Source organism: Panulirus ornatus, chromosome 66 (genome assembly GCF_036320965.1).
Source record: "Panulirus ornatus isolate Po-2019 chromosome 66, ASM3632096v1, whole genome shotgun sequence".
In the NCBI taxonomy this organism is placed as follows: domain Eukaryota; kingdom Metazoa; phylum Arthropoda; class Malacostraca; order Decapoda; family Palinuridae; genus Panulirus; species Panulirus ornatus.
Genome location: NC_092289.1, coordinates 3,777,680 through 3,791,446, shown reverse-complemented (window position 1 = coordinate 3,791,446; position 13,767 = coordinate 3,777,680). Strand labels below are relative to the sequence as shown.

At 49.9% G+C, this 13,767-nt stretch overlaps 1 protein-coding gene across 1 annotated transcript in view; it reads right to left on the bottom strand.

The window, feature by feature from the left end:
- The window catches only part of LOC139746807 (uncharacterized), a 101,579-nt gene extending 88,863 nt beyond the window's left edge, over window positions 1-12,716 (bottom strand). The window contains exon 1 of the mRNA XM_071658372.1: window positions 12,623-12,716. Coding sequence (XP_071514473.1) covers window positions 12,623-12,649 — 27 coding nt within the window. The 5' untranslated portion in view covers window positions 12,650-12,716. The remainder of the gene's footprint in view (window positions 1-12,622) is intronic.
- Window positions 12,717-13,767: the final 1,051 nt, after the last annotated feature.

The following is a 13,767-nucleotide window of genomic DNA, read 5'->3' as shown; positions in this document are numbered from 1 at the left end:
CCACCCACAGTGGCCCGTTATCCACACCACTCCGACACACCACCCACAGTGGCCCGTTACCCACACACCACCCACAGTGGCCCGTTACCCACACCACTCCTACACACCACCCACAGTGGCCCGTTACCCACACCCACACCCCCAAATTGGGTATATTGTATTGATGACCCAGTCAAGTGGTCTGGAATATTGTTGACCCAGTCAAGTGACCTCATGTATTGTCCACATTTCGTTAATGTTTAATACATTTTTGTTGTAATATATTGAGAAAATTAGCGAAATTCATGTTGATACGCCATTGTGCAAATGGTTCGAGAGCAGCGTTGTATGTCGGCAATATAACTTCATATTTTTTTAATACATTAGTGAGAGCTGATTGCCCGACCATGTAGGCTTAACAATCTGATCTACATAATGGTCATGTTCGGGACATGGACATCCCTGGTTGGCTCTTTAGGCCTGTTAGTCAGTGAGGGACATGTCCCCAGACATGGGGGCACCTCTGGTAGAGTCTTATGCTTGACAGTGAGGGACATGTCCTCAGACATGCGGGCACCTCTGGTAGAGTCTTATGCTTGTCAGTGAGGGACATGTCCCCAGACATGGGGGCACCTCTGGTAGAGTCTTATGCTTGTCAGTGAGGGACATGTCCCCAGACATGGGGGCACCTCTGGTTGGGTCTTATGCTTGTCAGTGAGGGACATGTCCCCAGACATGGGGGCACCTCTGGTAGGGTCTTATGCTTGTTAGTGAGGGACATGTCCCCAGACATGGGGGCACCTCTGGTAGGGTCTTATGCTTGTTAGTGAGGGACATGTCCCCAGACATGGACGCCTCTCTGGTAGGGTCAATAAGCATTATGACATTTTCGTGGAATGCTGCTGTCGCTGCTGCTGCTCCTGTACCCGATAAGCGACTGACGAAGCTGAACTCGAGGCTGGTGTCGGAGGACGACTGCTAAAACGGACCACCTCCAGCTACCTAACTGAAGGGGTACGGGAAACGTATGGTATACGGGGGGGGGGGGGGGTCGTCTTTCTCAAGCTGGGGGAAGTCTATAACAAGTGGAGTACCCCAGGTCTCGATGCTGGGGGCCACTATGCTTCCATACCTACGTAAATTATAAACATCAGATATGGTGGGTTCGGGCTCGAATATGTTTGCTGATGATGCCACGAAACTGCGAAAGAAATACACGTAAGCGAAGCTGAAAAATGATGAGGAAGGGTACAGACTAGGCCAGGCGAGGAGTACTGCAGGAGTGCCATTAAGTTACAGGGAGTCACTCAACGAGAGGGACGTAGGGAGGTGACGTTACTCCCAACTTGTCGCCAGAACAGCAAGTAAGGAGGATGGTGAGGGAGGCTGACTGTATCCAAGGGTCGACATCTAAACCTGCCCTCATAATCATGGGGTTACCAAATGCTTACAGAAAAAAGTACGCACGACTTATGTATCAGCCTCAAGCTAGAAGAGCATCATAACTCTCCTGAAGAACCACACAGCCTTGCTGGGATGGGCCCAGAGAAATGCGACAAACATGGTACCTGAGTTGAATGGATTGAACTGTGGAGAGAGAGAGAGGGAGGGAGGAAGACACACCCCTTAACCTATTCCCGTCAGAAGAAAGAGGAGTTTAGGAGAACATGACGACTCTGCTGGCATTTGTGAGAAGTCGTGACCGGAGGGGTCGTGTCGACAAAGGCCATTTCTACGATTACAGACAGATGGATGGGACGAGAGGGGTACGGCTGGAAGCTGGGCGAGGCAAGTGCGCGGAGGGACGCGAGGGACCTCCTGTACCAGGAGGAGCGGTGTCGAGCCATGGGGGCAAGCCAGGGTGAAGAATTACCTCGACTGTTATTGTTAAGGTCGAGGAGATACATGGCGGTGACACAGGAGCAAAGAGACGGTGGTCCGTGGAATGGGGAGCTCCCACTCCACATACACGTAGAGGTTATGACAACTGGAAGCCGAGGACAGAGCCGCCCTAGCATTCTGAACACACCTTCATTTACTTTCCAAGGATGAAGGAGTATACTCTGGCTATTGCTTTCCAAGGATAAAGGAATATACTCTACTACTTTCCTAGGATAAAGGAGTATACTCTGACTACTGCTTTCCCAGGGTAAAGGAGTATACTCTGACTACTACTTTCCTATGATAAAGTAGTCTACTCTACTCCCAAGGATAAAGGAGTATACTCTGGCTACTACTTTCCTAGGATAAAGGAGTATACTCTGGCTACTACTTTCCTAGGATAAAGGAGTATACTCTGGCTACTACTTTCCTAGGATAAAGGAGTATACTCTGGCTACTACCTACATTTTATCACCTATAAAAGAGATCATTTAGTTTGGTTTAGTCATGTTTAATGTTGTATACCAAAGTATTGAAACTTTCTCATTTAAAAAAAGGAAAATATATTACACACCAACTAAAAGTTTGACATGAGATAAAGTCGTCTTTTTTCCCCCCAGTGTTTAAAGAATTGATCAGTTGTGTGGTTCGCTGTGTGACTGTCTTTATCCCGGGACGAAATTTGGGACGTGCCAAAGACGCCGCTGGGCAGGTAACGGTGCGCTAGGCTAGGCTCCATGTACAGAAGGTCCTTTTCAATATGGTCCCTTTGAGCACGACGGTACGACCCTCGAACACGACGGTACGACCCTTGAGCAGGCCGGTACGACCCTCGAGCACGACCCTTTAGCAAGACGTTGCTATCCTCGAGCACGACCCTTGAGCACGGCGGTTCGACCCTTGAGCACGACGGCACGACCCTTGAGTGTGGTGTCGTGACGTCTGCGAAGGCAACGCTCTCATAGCCACAAAGGTCGTAGTGTCGTACTGAACGAAGGCTTCACCTCGGTAACGCTTCTCCCTGGCGGGTGACGAGAGGTCTCCAGTAACAAGATACCTGGTAACGTTACTCGACCAGGTGTCCTGGTAGTCCCTCGTTGCGTCTCTGCCGTATGGCCGGCTAGGAAGGTAACCATTACTGATGTTACGCCCAGAATCACCCAGTGGTGACGCACGTACGCGAAGCTCATGATGATATTCAAAGCAGATGAACAGTTAATCTCGTTAACACATGTAAGGTAAAAGGTTGACTCCTGTTGTCAGTGAAATAAGTGTTAGCGTTCGTGAAAGAAGTCATTTAAGTATCTCATTTCTTTCACGTAATTATCAATTCACCTCCAGAGTCATTCTGGTTCCATACGTTGGTGGTCTTTGAGTGTGCGTCAGCGGCTGCGACTTGAGACCTGCTAGACACGAGCTGTCGTAATTTTGTTGTGCTTTGCTGTTTGGTTATCGCTTGTTGTGCTTTACGTGGCCCGAGTTATAGCGACGGTGAATATAACGTATTATTAAACTTTCAAGGGAAAGAAAAATCTCTGATGTAATAAGCAAAGATAAAGTGGAAAAACTGCTCCCTCTTCTTGGACAGTCTGGCGAGCCAGAAGGCAGTGTGATGAGATCCAGCCACGGCCTCCAGGCGGCCTCGGCAACGCCACCTGCAGGCGGTGATTTACCCCGGATGGACACCTCGCACGAACACCCCACCGCTATATACACCCCGCGCCGTAGCCTCTCAGTCCTGAACGCCAGAGCAGGGATCGACCCTTGGGCTCAACTTATGCCTCCTCACCGGGGGAAGACCCTCCCGATGGCCCACCTCACTCTGGGAGAATCCAGGAATTCCCGCAGCTTCCAGCCGCTGTCGAACTTGAATTCCTGTGGACTATTAGAGCAGCGGCCGGAGGCGGGAGCAACTCACCCGACCCTTGCTGGTGGCGTCCACTGGCCCGCCTCACAGACGCCCGGCGCACCGCCGGCCACCACAAGCCACGCCCCTTCCCTCACGCCGCTGCGGGATCTCCAATTTTTCATTTTATTTTTTTTTTGCCAGGTTTTATCGTGTGCCTGACTCGTATGATAACAATAAGAAACGTTTATGACGAAATTTTGAGGGATTCGTTATTTTCTATGCAAGTCGGAGTGTTTGATTTTGAGGATAATGGCATTAAAAAATATAAAAAGATATAAAAAACCTAGCAACTCATATCTTTCGAGGAGTCATGTACCCTGTGGTATACGGGAGGGAAAGCATCTAGTATTTATCTCTCAGAAGTTTGGTGTATTTTCATTTTTTTTACCCCCGGCGTCTACAGAAGATTAGCGGATTATCCCGGATGATCTGCCGCGAGCGGCCACTCTCTTCTCCTGCGGGAGGGACTTTGAATTTACCAGGCCGGAATGATGTAGCTTATGGCTTGCAGTTTGAGGTGTCAGCCGAAGGCGGAATGTTGCCGCGTATGGAACTGTTAGTGAGGAATGGTCATACGTTACTTTAAATAGGTATGGAGGGAGTGGAGGAGACTAGGGAGAGCGAGGAAGGCGTACATTAGATAGAATGATTTGGAGCGATGTGGTATGCGGGGGACGACGTGCTCTCAACTGGGTAGAACCAAGGCGCACAGACCAATCAAGGTAATCCAGGGAGTTGTCACTGGGTCATGGCAGCCTTGAAGAGCAGCCCTGAGTCTCAAGGAACTAGTGAAAAAGGGGTCTGTGGGGTTAATATATATATATATATATATATATATATATATATATATATATATATATATATATATATATATATATATATATCTAAGTATTTCTCACATACATTCTTCAAAGCAAACACCTGATCCACACATCCTCTACCACTTCTGAAACCGCACTGCTCTTCCCCAATCCCCAATTGGATTTGTATGTAGCATTTATGGATCTGGAGAAGGCATATGATAGAGTTGATAGAGATGCTCTGTGGAAGGTGTTGAGAATATATGGTGTGGGAGGCAAGTTGTTAGAAGCAGTGAAAAGTTTTTATCGAGGATGTAAGGCATGTGTACGTGTAGGAAGAGAGGAAAGTGATTGGTTCTCAGTGAATGTAGGTTTGCGGCAGGGGTGTGTGATGTCTCCATGGTTGTTTAATTTGTTTATGGATGGGGTTGTTAGGGAGGTAAATGCAAGAGTTTTGGAAAGAGGGGCAAGTATGAAGTCTGTTGGGGATGAGAGAGCTTGGGAAGTGAGTCAGTTGTTGTTCGCTGATGATACAGCGCTGGTGGCTGATTCATGTGAGAAACTGCAGAAGCTGGCGACTGAGTTTGGTGAAGTGTGTGGAAGAAGAAAGTTGAGAGTAAATGTGAATAAGAGCAAGGTTATTAGGTACAGTAGGGTTGAGGGTCAAGTCAATTGGGAGGTGAGTTTGAATGGAGAAAAACTGGAGGAAGTGAAGTGTTTTAGATATCTGGGAGTGGATCTGTCAGCGGATGGAACCATGGAAGCGGAAGTGGATCATAGGGTGGGGGAGGGGGCGAAAATTTTGGGAGCCTTGAAAAATGTGTGGAAGTCGAGAACATTATCTCGGAAAGCAAAAATGGGTATGTTTGAAGGAATAGTGGTTCCAACAATGCTGTATGGTTGCGAGGCGTGGGCTATGGATAGAGTTGTGCGCAGGAGGATGGATGTGCTGGAAATGAGATGTTTGAGGACAATGTGTGGTGTGAGGTGGTTTGATCGAGTAAGTAACGTAAGGGTAAGAGAGATGTGTGGAAATAAAAAGAGCGTGGTTGAGAGAGCAGAAGAGGGTGTTTTGAAATGGTTTGGGCACATGGAGAGAATGAGTGAGGAAAGATTGACCAAGAGGATATATGTGTCGGAGGTGGAGGGAACGAGGAGAAGAGGGAGACCAAATTGGAGGTGGAAAGATGGAGTGAAAAAGATTTTGTGTGATCGGGGCCTGAACATGCAGGAGGGTGAAAGGAGGGCAAGGAAAAGAGTGAATTGGAGCGATGTGGTATACAGGGGTTGACGTGCTGTCAGTGGATTGAATCAAGGCATGTGAAGCGTCTGGGGTAAACCATGGAAAGCTGTGTAGGTATGTATATTTTGCGTGTGTGGACGTGTGTATGTACATGTGTATGGGGGGGGGGGGGTTGGGCCATTTCTTTCGTCTGTTTCCTTGCGCTACCTCGCAAACGCGGGAGACAGCGACAAAGTATAAAAAAAAAAAAAAAAAAATATATATATATATATATATATATATATATATATATATATATATATATATATATATATATATATATATATATATTGGAAAGGATCACAATTTTGCGCGTGATCAAGATGTTCCTGAGTCCACTGGGAAAATGAAACACGATAAGTTCCCAAGTGCACTTTCGTGTAATAATTACATCATCAGGGGAGACACAAGAGAGAAATATAAGTCAGTTGATATACATCGAAGAGACGAAACTAGGACGCCATTTGGTAAACACGCGGTTGTCCAAGACATACAACTAGCGTTCGTAAACTTATCATTTTACAGATTTTATCAACAATAAAGTTATCTAATTTGTATAGACCATTACTAATATTAAATTATAATTCTTTGTGTATTTATATATATCAGACGCATCACAGTCGGTTCGCTTTGCCTCATCTGTAGATATTACCATGGTTTCTACCCCTGAGTTCTGGCTTTTTTGATATATGTGTCCCAACCATTAGCCAGATATAGTGCTCGGCAAAGCCGCTGCTTCCCATCATTGCTGTGTGGCCGTTGACGACTCGAGGATGGGCCGTTGTGATGTTTGCCTCTTTCCTTACGCCGTTGAGAAGTGGGAGTAGCTATCTCATGTTTTTCCTGTGTCCTTTTTTTTTTTTTTTTTTATCATTTTTGCCATTTGTCCGTGACCGGGGCTTACGACAGAGAACTCTCTCTCTCTCTCTCTCTCTCTCTCTCTCTCTCTCTCTCTCTCTCTCTCTCTCTCTCTCTCTCTCTATCTCTCTCTCTCTCGCTACCTACGTACGCGCGTATCGGTGGCCATATTGGCTGGCAGTGCCCGCAACCACCGCCACCTCTCCACCCTAACGTCCGCATGCGGCTCCTGACCAGCTGCCTCCCGGGCCGGCCTTCCTCCCCCCCCCCACAGCCGCCCGCAGGGTCAAGATTTCAACGGTTGAGACTCCGTGAGAGAGAGAGAGAGAGAGAGAGAGAGAGAGAGAGAGAGAGAGAGAGAGAGAGAGAGAGAGAGAGAGAGAGAGAGAGAGAGAGAGATAAGACCGTTTCGTCGTCTACGTCTGGTAATGTGTAGTCATGTTTGTGCAGCACGGGAGAGTCTATACCTCTCTCTCTCTCTCTCTCTCTCTCTCTCTCTCTCTCTCTCTCTCTCTCTCTCTCTCTCTCTCGGACCTTCAATTTTCGCAGGGTGCGAATCCCCCTGTGAGTGATGGCCGAGCGGTTAGTGCTCAAGATACATTTCATGTCAGTTGTTGGGCGCCATCTGACTGGTGTTGGGGTCAGGCGGTGAGTTATAAAGCGAGAGGTGATAACAACTGAGGTAGAGGGGCCGAGCGCCAGGCAACCTTGAGCACAGCAGAACTGGTCGCATGTCATCTGCCCCCACACGGCAGATTCACTTTCAGTCATTCATATATATTTTTTTCTTCTTGTTTTTTATTTTTTCCTCCTCCTCTCCTCCACTTTCACTGACGCTGTCTCGTAGAGCAGTGCCTCCTCCAAAGGAGGGGGGGGGAGGGGCGTCGCATCACTGCCGACCTGCTAACCAGGCGAGGGAGTTGCTGCTGACGAAGAGGGAGGGAGCGAGTGGTGGTGTTGGTGAGGTGAGGGAGGGAGGGAAGCCGTGGCTTGTCTCCTCTCCTCCTCCTGACGGCGGTTGTTTTCCCACGTCATCATCGACCACCCATCTCTCTCTCTCTCTCTCTCTCTCTCTCTCTCTCTCTCTCTCTCTCTCTCTCTCTCTCGAAGGGGGTGGTCATTGCGGGGGGGGGGGGGGGGGCGCGATGGTCAGCTGCTATACAGACGGAGTCGTGGATTGACGACACAGGACTCCGCATGGTGTGTGTGTGTGTGTGTGTGTGTGTGTGTGTGTGTTGTGTGGGGGGGTGTCAAGGAGCCCTGGGTTATTTACAACGAAATTTGTTGTTGTTGTTGTTGTGGGGCGTGCGAAAAAGGGAGACGTGTTTGTGCCCACCCACTCCTCGTGCATGGCGTGTGCGAGCCGCTGGACGCAACAGACGACGCGGTCAGAGTCGTGGATCAGGTCAGGTATATTCCCAGGGCCGCTTACATCGGTCGCGCGAGGAGACTATAATCTCAAAGTGTCAGTGATCATTTGACGACTGATTATAATTAATCAAAGAAACGATTTGATATATATATATATATATATATATATATATATATATATATATATATATATATATATATGTATATATATGTATATATATATATATATATATATATATATATATATATATATATATATATATATATATATATATATGATTTTACATATACAGCTAGATAGATCTCCCACTGGTGGCTGTTGGGGGCGCCTTCCTCTCCCACTGGTGGCTGTCGGGGGCGCCTTCCTCTCCCACTGGTGGCTGTCGGGGGCGCCTTCCTCTCCCACTGGTGGCTGTTGGGGGCACCTTCCTCTCCCACTGGTGGCTGTCGGGGGCGCCTCCCTCTACCACTGAAGTTGTCCTCACCCTCACACACCACCAGCTGCTGACTCACGGTCGCTAGCACCCTCCCTCCCTCCCTCGCTCCCTCCCACATGTGGATCTCTTGACCCCTTGAGGCCCCAGTAAGGTGGAGGGGAGTCCCTCCTTGTGGTCACTTCGCGAGCGGGTGCCCTCCACAACCACCTGTGTCCTGCGCTGGGGAGCCAGCCACTCTCCCCTGGGAGTTAACCACGTCGCTTAGCGTTGTGCTCTGTACCTTGCCCTGTAGTCATGCCTGACACGACTGTATCCCGACTGTACTCGTCCCTCCCTTCACACACACACACACACACACACACACACACGCACGGGTACAGGAGCCAGGGGCCACAAGGCATTATACACGTCTTGGCGCTAAGGTTGCGATAGATGTGCTGGAGGAATGGGAGCCTCAGCCAAAGCGTGTTGCTCACTTTAATCATGACCCAGCCAGTGTTTGGTCAGGTGGTTCACGATCGTTAAGTTGAAGTGATTGAGGGAACCTCTACGATCGTTAGAACTCCCTCCTCCAACGATCGTTGGAACTCCCTCCCCATCGAGTACAGTTGGGTGATTACAAACTGGTGATTACGTAGTTAGAGACTCCCTTCTTCCCCCCCCCCCCTGCTCAAACGGAACAACACTACACCTCCCTCCCTCCTCCTTCCTCCCTTCGTCCCTCCCTCCCTCCTCCTTCCTCCCTTCTTCCCTCCCTCCCTCACCCTCACACGTTGTGATGGGGGGGGGGAGGGGGAGAGTAAGGCGTCCTCAAGGGAGAGTCAAGTGGGAGAGGCCTGGGCCAAGGGGGGGAGGTGGGTGTGGAGGGGGGTATATCATAACCCCCCCCCCCCCCCATGTCACTCTCACTTTCAGCTGTGTGGTGAGGGCGCGTCTCCTGGTGGCCCTTCAGCCCAATCATGGGTACAGTTGGAGCCTATGAGGTGTCGGGGTTGTGATTCACAACGCATCGGCTCACAACCCCACCCCACCCTGGTCTCTGCGCTCCATTACGCTGCAGGGGAGATGAGGGTGTGATCCACTGGGAATGTATTTTTGTTTATTTTCTGTTTTTTCGATGATTCTTGTTATAGTTCGATTATGATGTAGATTTGTTGTGAGGGTTGTGGGTTGTAGTGGCTGGCGAGCACTGTGTGGGGTTCAGGGATATCCCATGGGCAGATCCCAAGCTTAGAACTGAGGGTTCACACACACACACACACACACACACACACACACACACACACACACACACGACCCCCGTGTCATGCAGTCGGTGGTGGACCCCGTGTATGACACCCCACACACACGTCATGTGTCATGCAGCACCTGCCGTGTCATGCATGACACTGAGGGACCGTGTCAAGTCGCGGGCCGCTACCCAGAACCACACTTAAATAAGTAACGGGTTCAAGTAACGTTGATAACTGGCACTTAAGTGCTCAAGTGGTACTTTACACTTTTTTTTCTGTGAGGATATTAGAGTTGTATAGACTGTGTTGTGTTCTCTGCTCACAACACACAGGATGTTGTGTTCTCTGCTCACAACACACAGGATGTTGTATTCTCTGCTCACAACACACGGGATGCTGTGTTCTCTGCTCATAGCATTCAGGACCCACACTACATTGTACCCGCCCACGCTACACTGTCCCCACCTACACTGTACTGTCCCCACCCACGCTACAATGCCCCCACCCACACTACACTGTACCAACCCACGCTACACTGCCCCCACCCACGCTACACTGTTTCCACCAACACTACACTGTCCCCACCCACACTACACTGTCCCCACCCACACTACACTGTTCCCACCCACACTACACTGTACCAACCGACACTACACTGTCCCCACCCACGCTACACTGTCTCCACCCACACTACACTGTCCCCACCCACGCTACACTGTCTCCACCCACACTACACTGTCCCCACCCACGCTACACTGTCTCCACCCACACTACACTGTCCCCACCCACGCTACACTGTCTCCACCCACACTACACTGTCCCCACCCACGCTCCACTGTCCCCACCCACACTACACTGTCCCCACCCACGCTCCACTGTCCCCACCCACACTACACTGTACCAACCCACGAGACATGATGTGCATGACACTGGGAGACGAGACATGACATGCATGACACTGGGAGACGAGACATGATGTGCATGACGCTGGGAGACGAGACATGACATGCATGACACTGGGAGACGAGACATGATGTGCATGACGCTGGGAGACGAGACATGATGTGCATGACACTGGGAGACGAGACATGACATGCATGACACTAGGAGACGAGACATGATACTGGGAGACGAGACATGACACTGGGAGACGAGACATGATGTGCATGACGCTGGGAGACGAGACATGACACTGGGAGACGAGGCATGACACGCATGACACTGGGAAACGAGACATGACGTGCATGACACTGGGAGACGAGACATGACGTGCATGACACTGGGAGACGAGACATGACACGCATGACACTGGAAGACGAGACATGATGTGCATGACGCTGGGAGACGAGACAAGACACTGGGAGACGAGACATGACACTGGGAGACGAGACATGACACGCATGACACTGAGAGACGAGACATGATGTGAATGACGCTGGGAGACGAGACATGATGTGCATGACACTGGGAGACGAGACATGACACGCATGACACTGGGAGACGAGACATGATGTGCATGACACTGGGAGATGAGACATGACATGCATGACACTGGGAGACGAGACATGTCGTGCACGTCACATCACATGTCACAATACAGCCGTTACTGTATTTCCACATATCCTCATGCGTGCCTCCTACATCATGCATGATACACCATACATAATACATCATACATCGTACATAATACATCGTACAGGGTGTATGGTTCATCGTAGAGCAAAGTGCGCATATGATGATACAGTACTGTAGTGCTACTGCGCGTACAGGGCAGTACACTACTGTAGTACTACAGGCTCATACATCACAATACATTACTGTAGTAGTACAGGCTCATACATCACAATACATTACTGTAGTAGTACAGGCTCATACATGACAATACATTACTGTAGTACTACAGGCTCATGCATGACAATACATTACTGTAGTACTACAGGCTCATACATGACAATACATTACTGTAGTACTACAGGCTCATACATCACAATACATTCCACTAATACAGCCAAGAGAGAATACATCGAAGGATTGGTATCACTGGAGCCTTCAAGTCTCTCTCTCCCTCCTGGTAACACTGTAACACGGAGGACGTCACGACCAGTCACACCGTAACACAAGATACGTCACCTTCCTCACCAGTAACACCGTAACACAGACGACGTCACCTTCTCCACCAGTAACACCGTAACACAAGATACGTCACCTTCCCCACCAGTAACACCGTAACACACGACGTCACCTTCACCACCAGTAACACCGTAACACGAGATACGTCAACTTCCAAGCCAGTAACACCGTAACACAAGATACGTCACCTTCCCCACCAGTAACACCGTAACACAGACGACGTCACCTTCACCACCAGTAACACCGTAACACGAGATACGTCAACTTCCAAGCCAGTAACACCGTAACACAGAAGGCGTTACCTTTACCACCGTAACAAGATAGTCACCTACACCATCAGTAACACCGTAGCATAAGATACGTCACCTTCTTCACCAGTAACACCGTAACGCAAGATACGTCACCTTCACCACCGTAACACAAGATACGTCACCCTCAGGACCGTAACACAAGATACGTCACCTCGGCCAGTCACAGCGCAAGGCATGAGGTATCAAAGACATGAATATATTATTTTTTTTTTATTTATTTTATATAAATATAAATATAAATATGAATATAAATATAAATATAAATATATAAATATAAATAATAATATATATATATATATATATATATATATATATATATATATATATATATATATATATATATATATATATATATATATATATATATGAGGAGTTACAGTATAGGTAGGAGGGACGGGGGTTTACATACATACATATGTTGCGGTAACTCACGAGTAAGGTGATGAAGAGGGTGGTCATGACTGTGGGAGGCGCGGGAGAGTGCGCGGGGGCCAGTGCACACACAGCCAAGTCTGGGGTCCCAGTGAGGCGGGCGGGCGCGGAGGCGGGAGGTCATCTTGCATTGGGAGGGAGGCTGGCTGGCTGGCTCCTGCTCCTCCTCCTGCTGCTCCTCCTCCTGCAATGACCCCCCCTCTTTCCCCCTTTCCCCCTCCCAGGTGATTGTGTGGGGAGAGGGAAGGGAGAGAGGGGGAGGGGTGGGTGGAGGGGTATGGTGATGGGGGGGTGGTGATTGAGGAGGGGGTGCTGGTGTTGGTGTTGGTGGTGGTGAGGGGGAGGGAAGGGGGAGATGTTGGTGGTGGTGGTGGTAAGGGGGAGGGAAGGGGGAGATGTTGGTGGTGGTGGTGAGGGGGAGATGTTGGTGGTGGTGGTGGTGGTGGTGAGGGGGAGATGTTGGTGGTAGTGAGGGGGAGGGGAGGGGGAGATGTTGGTGGTGGTGAGGGGGAGGGGAGGGGGAGATGTTGGTGGTAGTGAGGGGGAGGGGAGGGGGAGATGTTGGTGGTAGTGAGGGGGAGGGGAGGGGGAGATGTTGGTGGTGGTGGTGGTGAGGGGGAGGGAAGGGGGAGATGTTGGTGGTGGTGGTGGTGAGGGGGAGGGAAGGGGGAGATGTTGGTGGTGGTGGTGAGGGGGAGATGTTGGTGGTGGTGGTGGTGGTGGTGAGGGGGAGATGTTGGTGGTAGTGAGGGGGAGGGGAGGGGGAGATGTTGGTGGTGGTGAGGGGGAGGGGAGGGGGAGATGTTGGTGGTAGTGAGGGGGAGGGGAGGGGGAGATGTTGGTGGTAGTGAGGGGGAGGGGAGGGGGAGATGTTGGTGGTAGTGAGGGGGAGGGGAGGGGGAGATGTTGGTGGTAGTGAGGGGGAGGGGAGGGGGAGATGTTGGTGGTAGTGAGGGGGAGGGGAGGGGGAGATGTTGGTGGTAGTGAGGGGGAGGGGAGGGGGAGATGTTGGTGGTAGTGAGGGGGAGGGAAGGGGGATGTTGTTGGTGGTGGTGGTAGTGGTAATTGATGGGGGGGTTGGTGTAGTGGTGGTTATTTGGGGGGATATGGTGTGGTAGTGGTTAATTATAGGGGGTTGTTGGTGG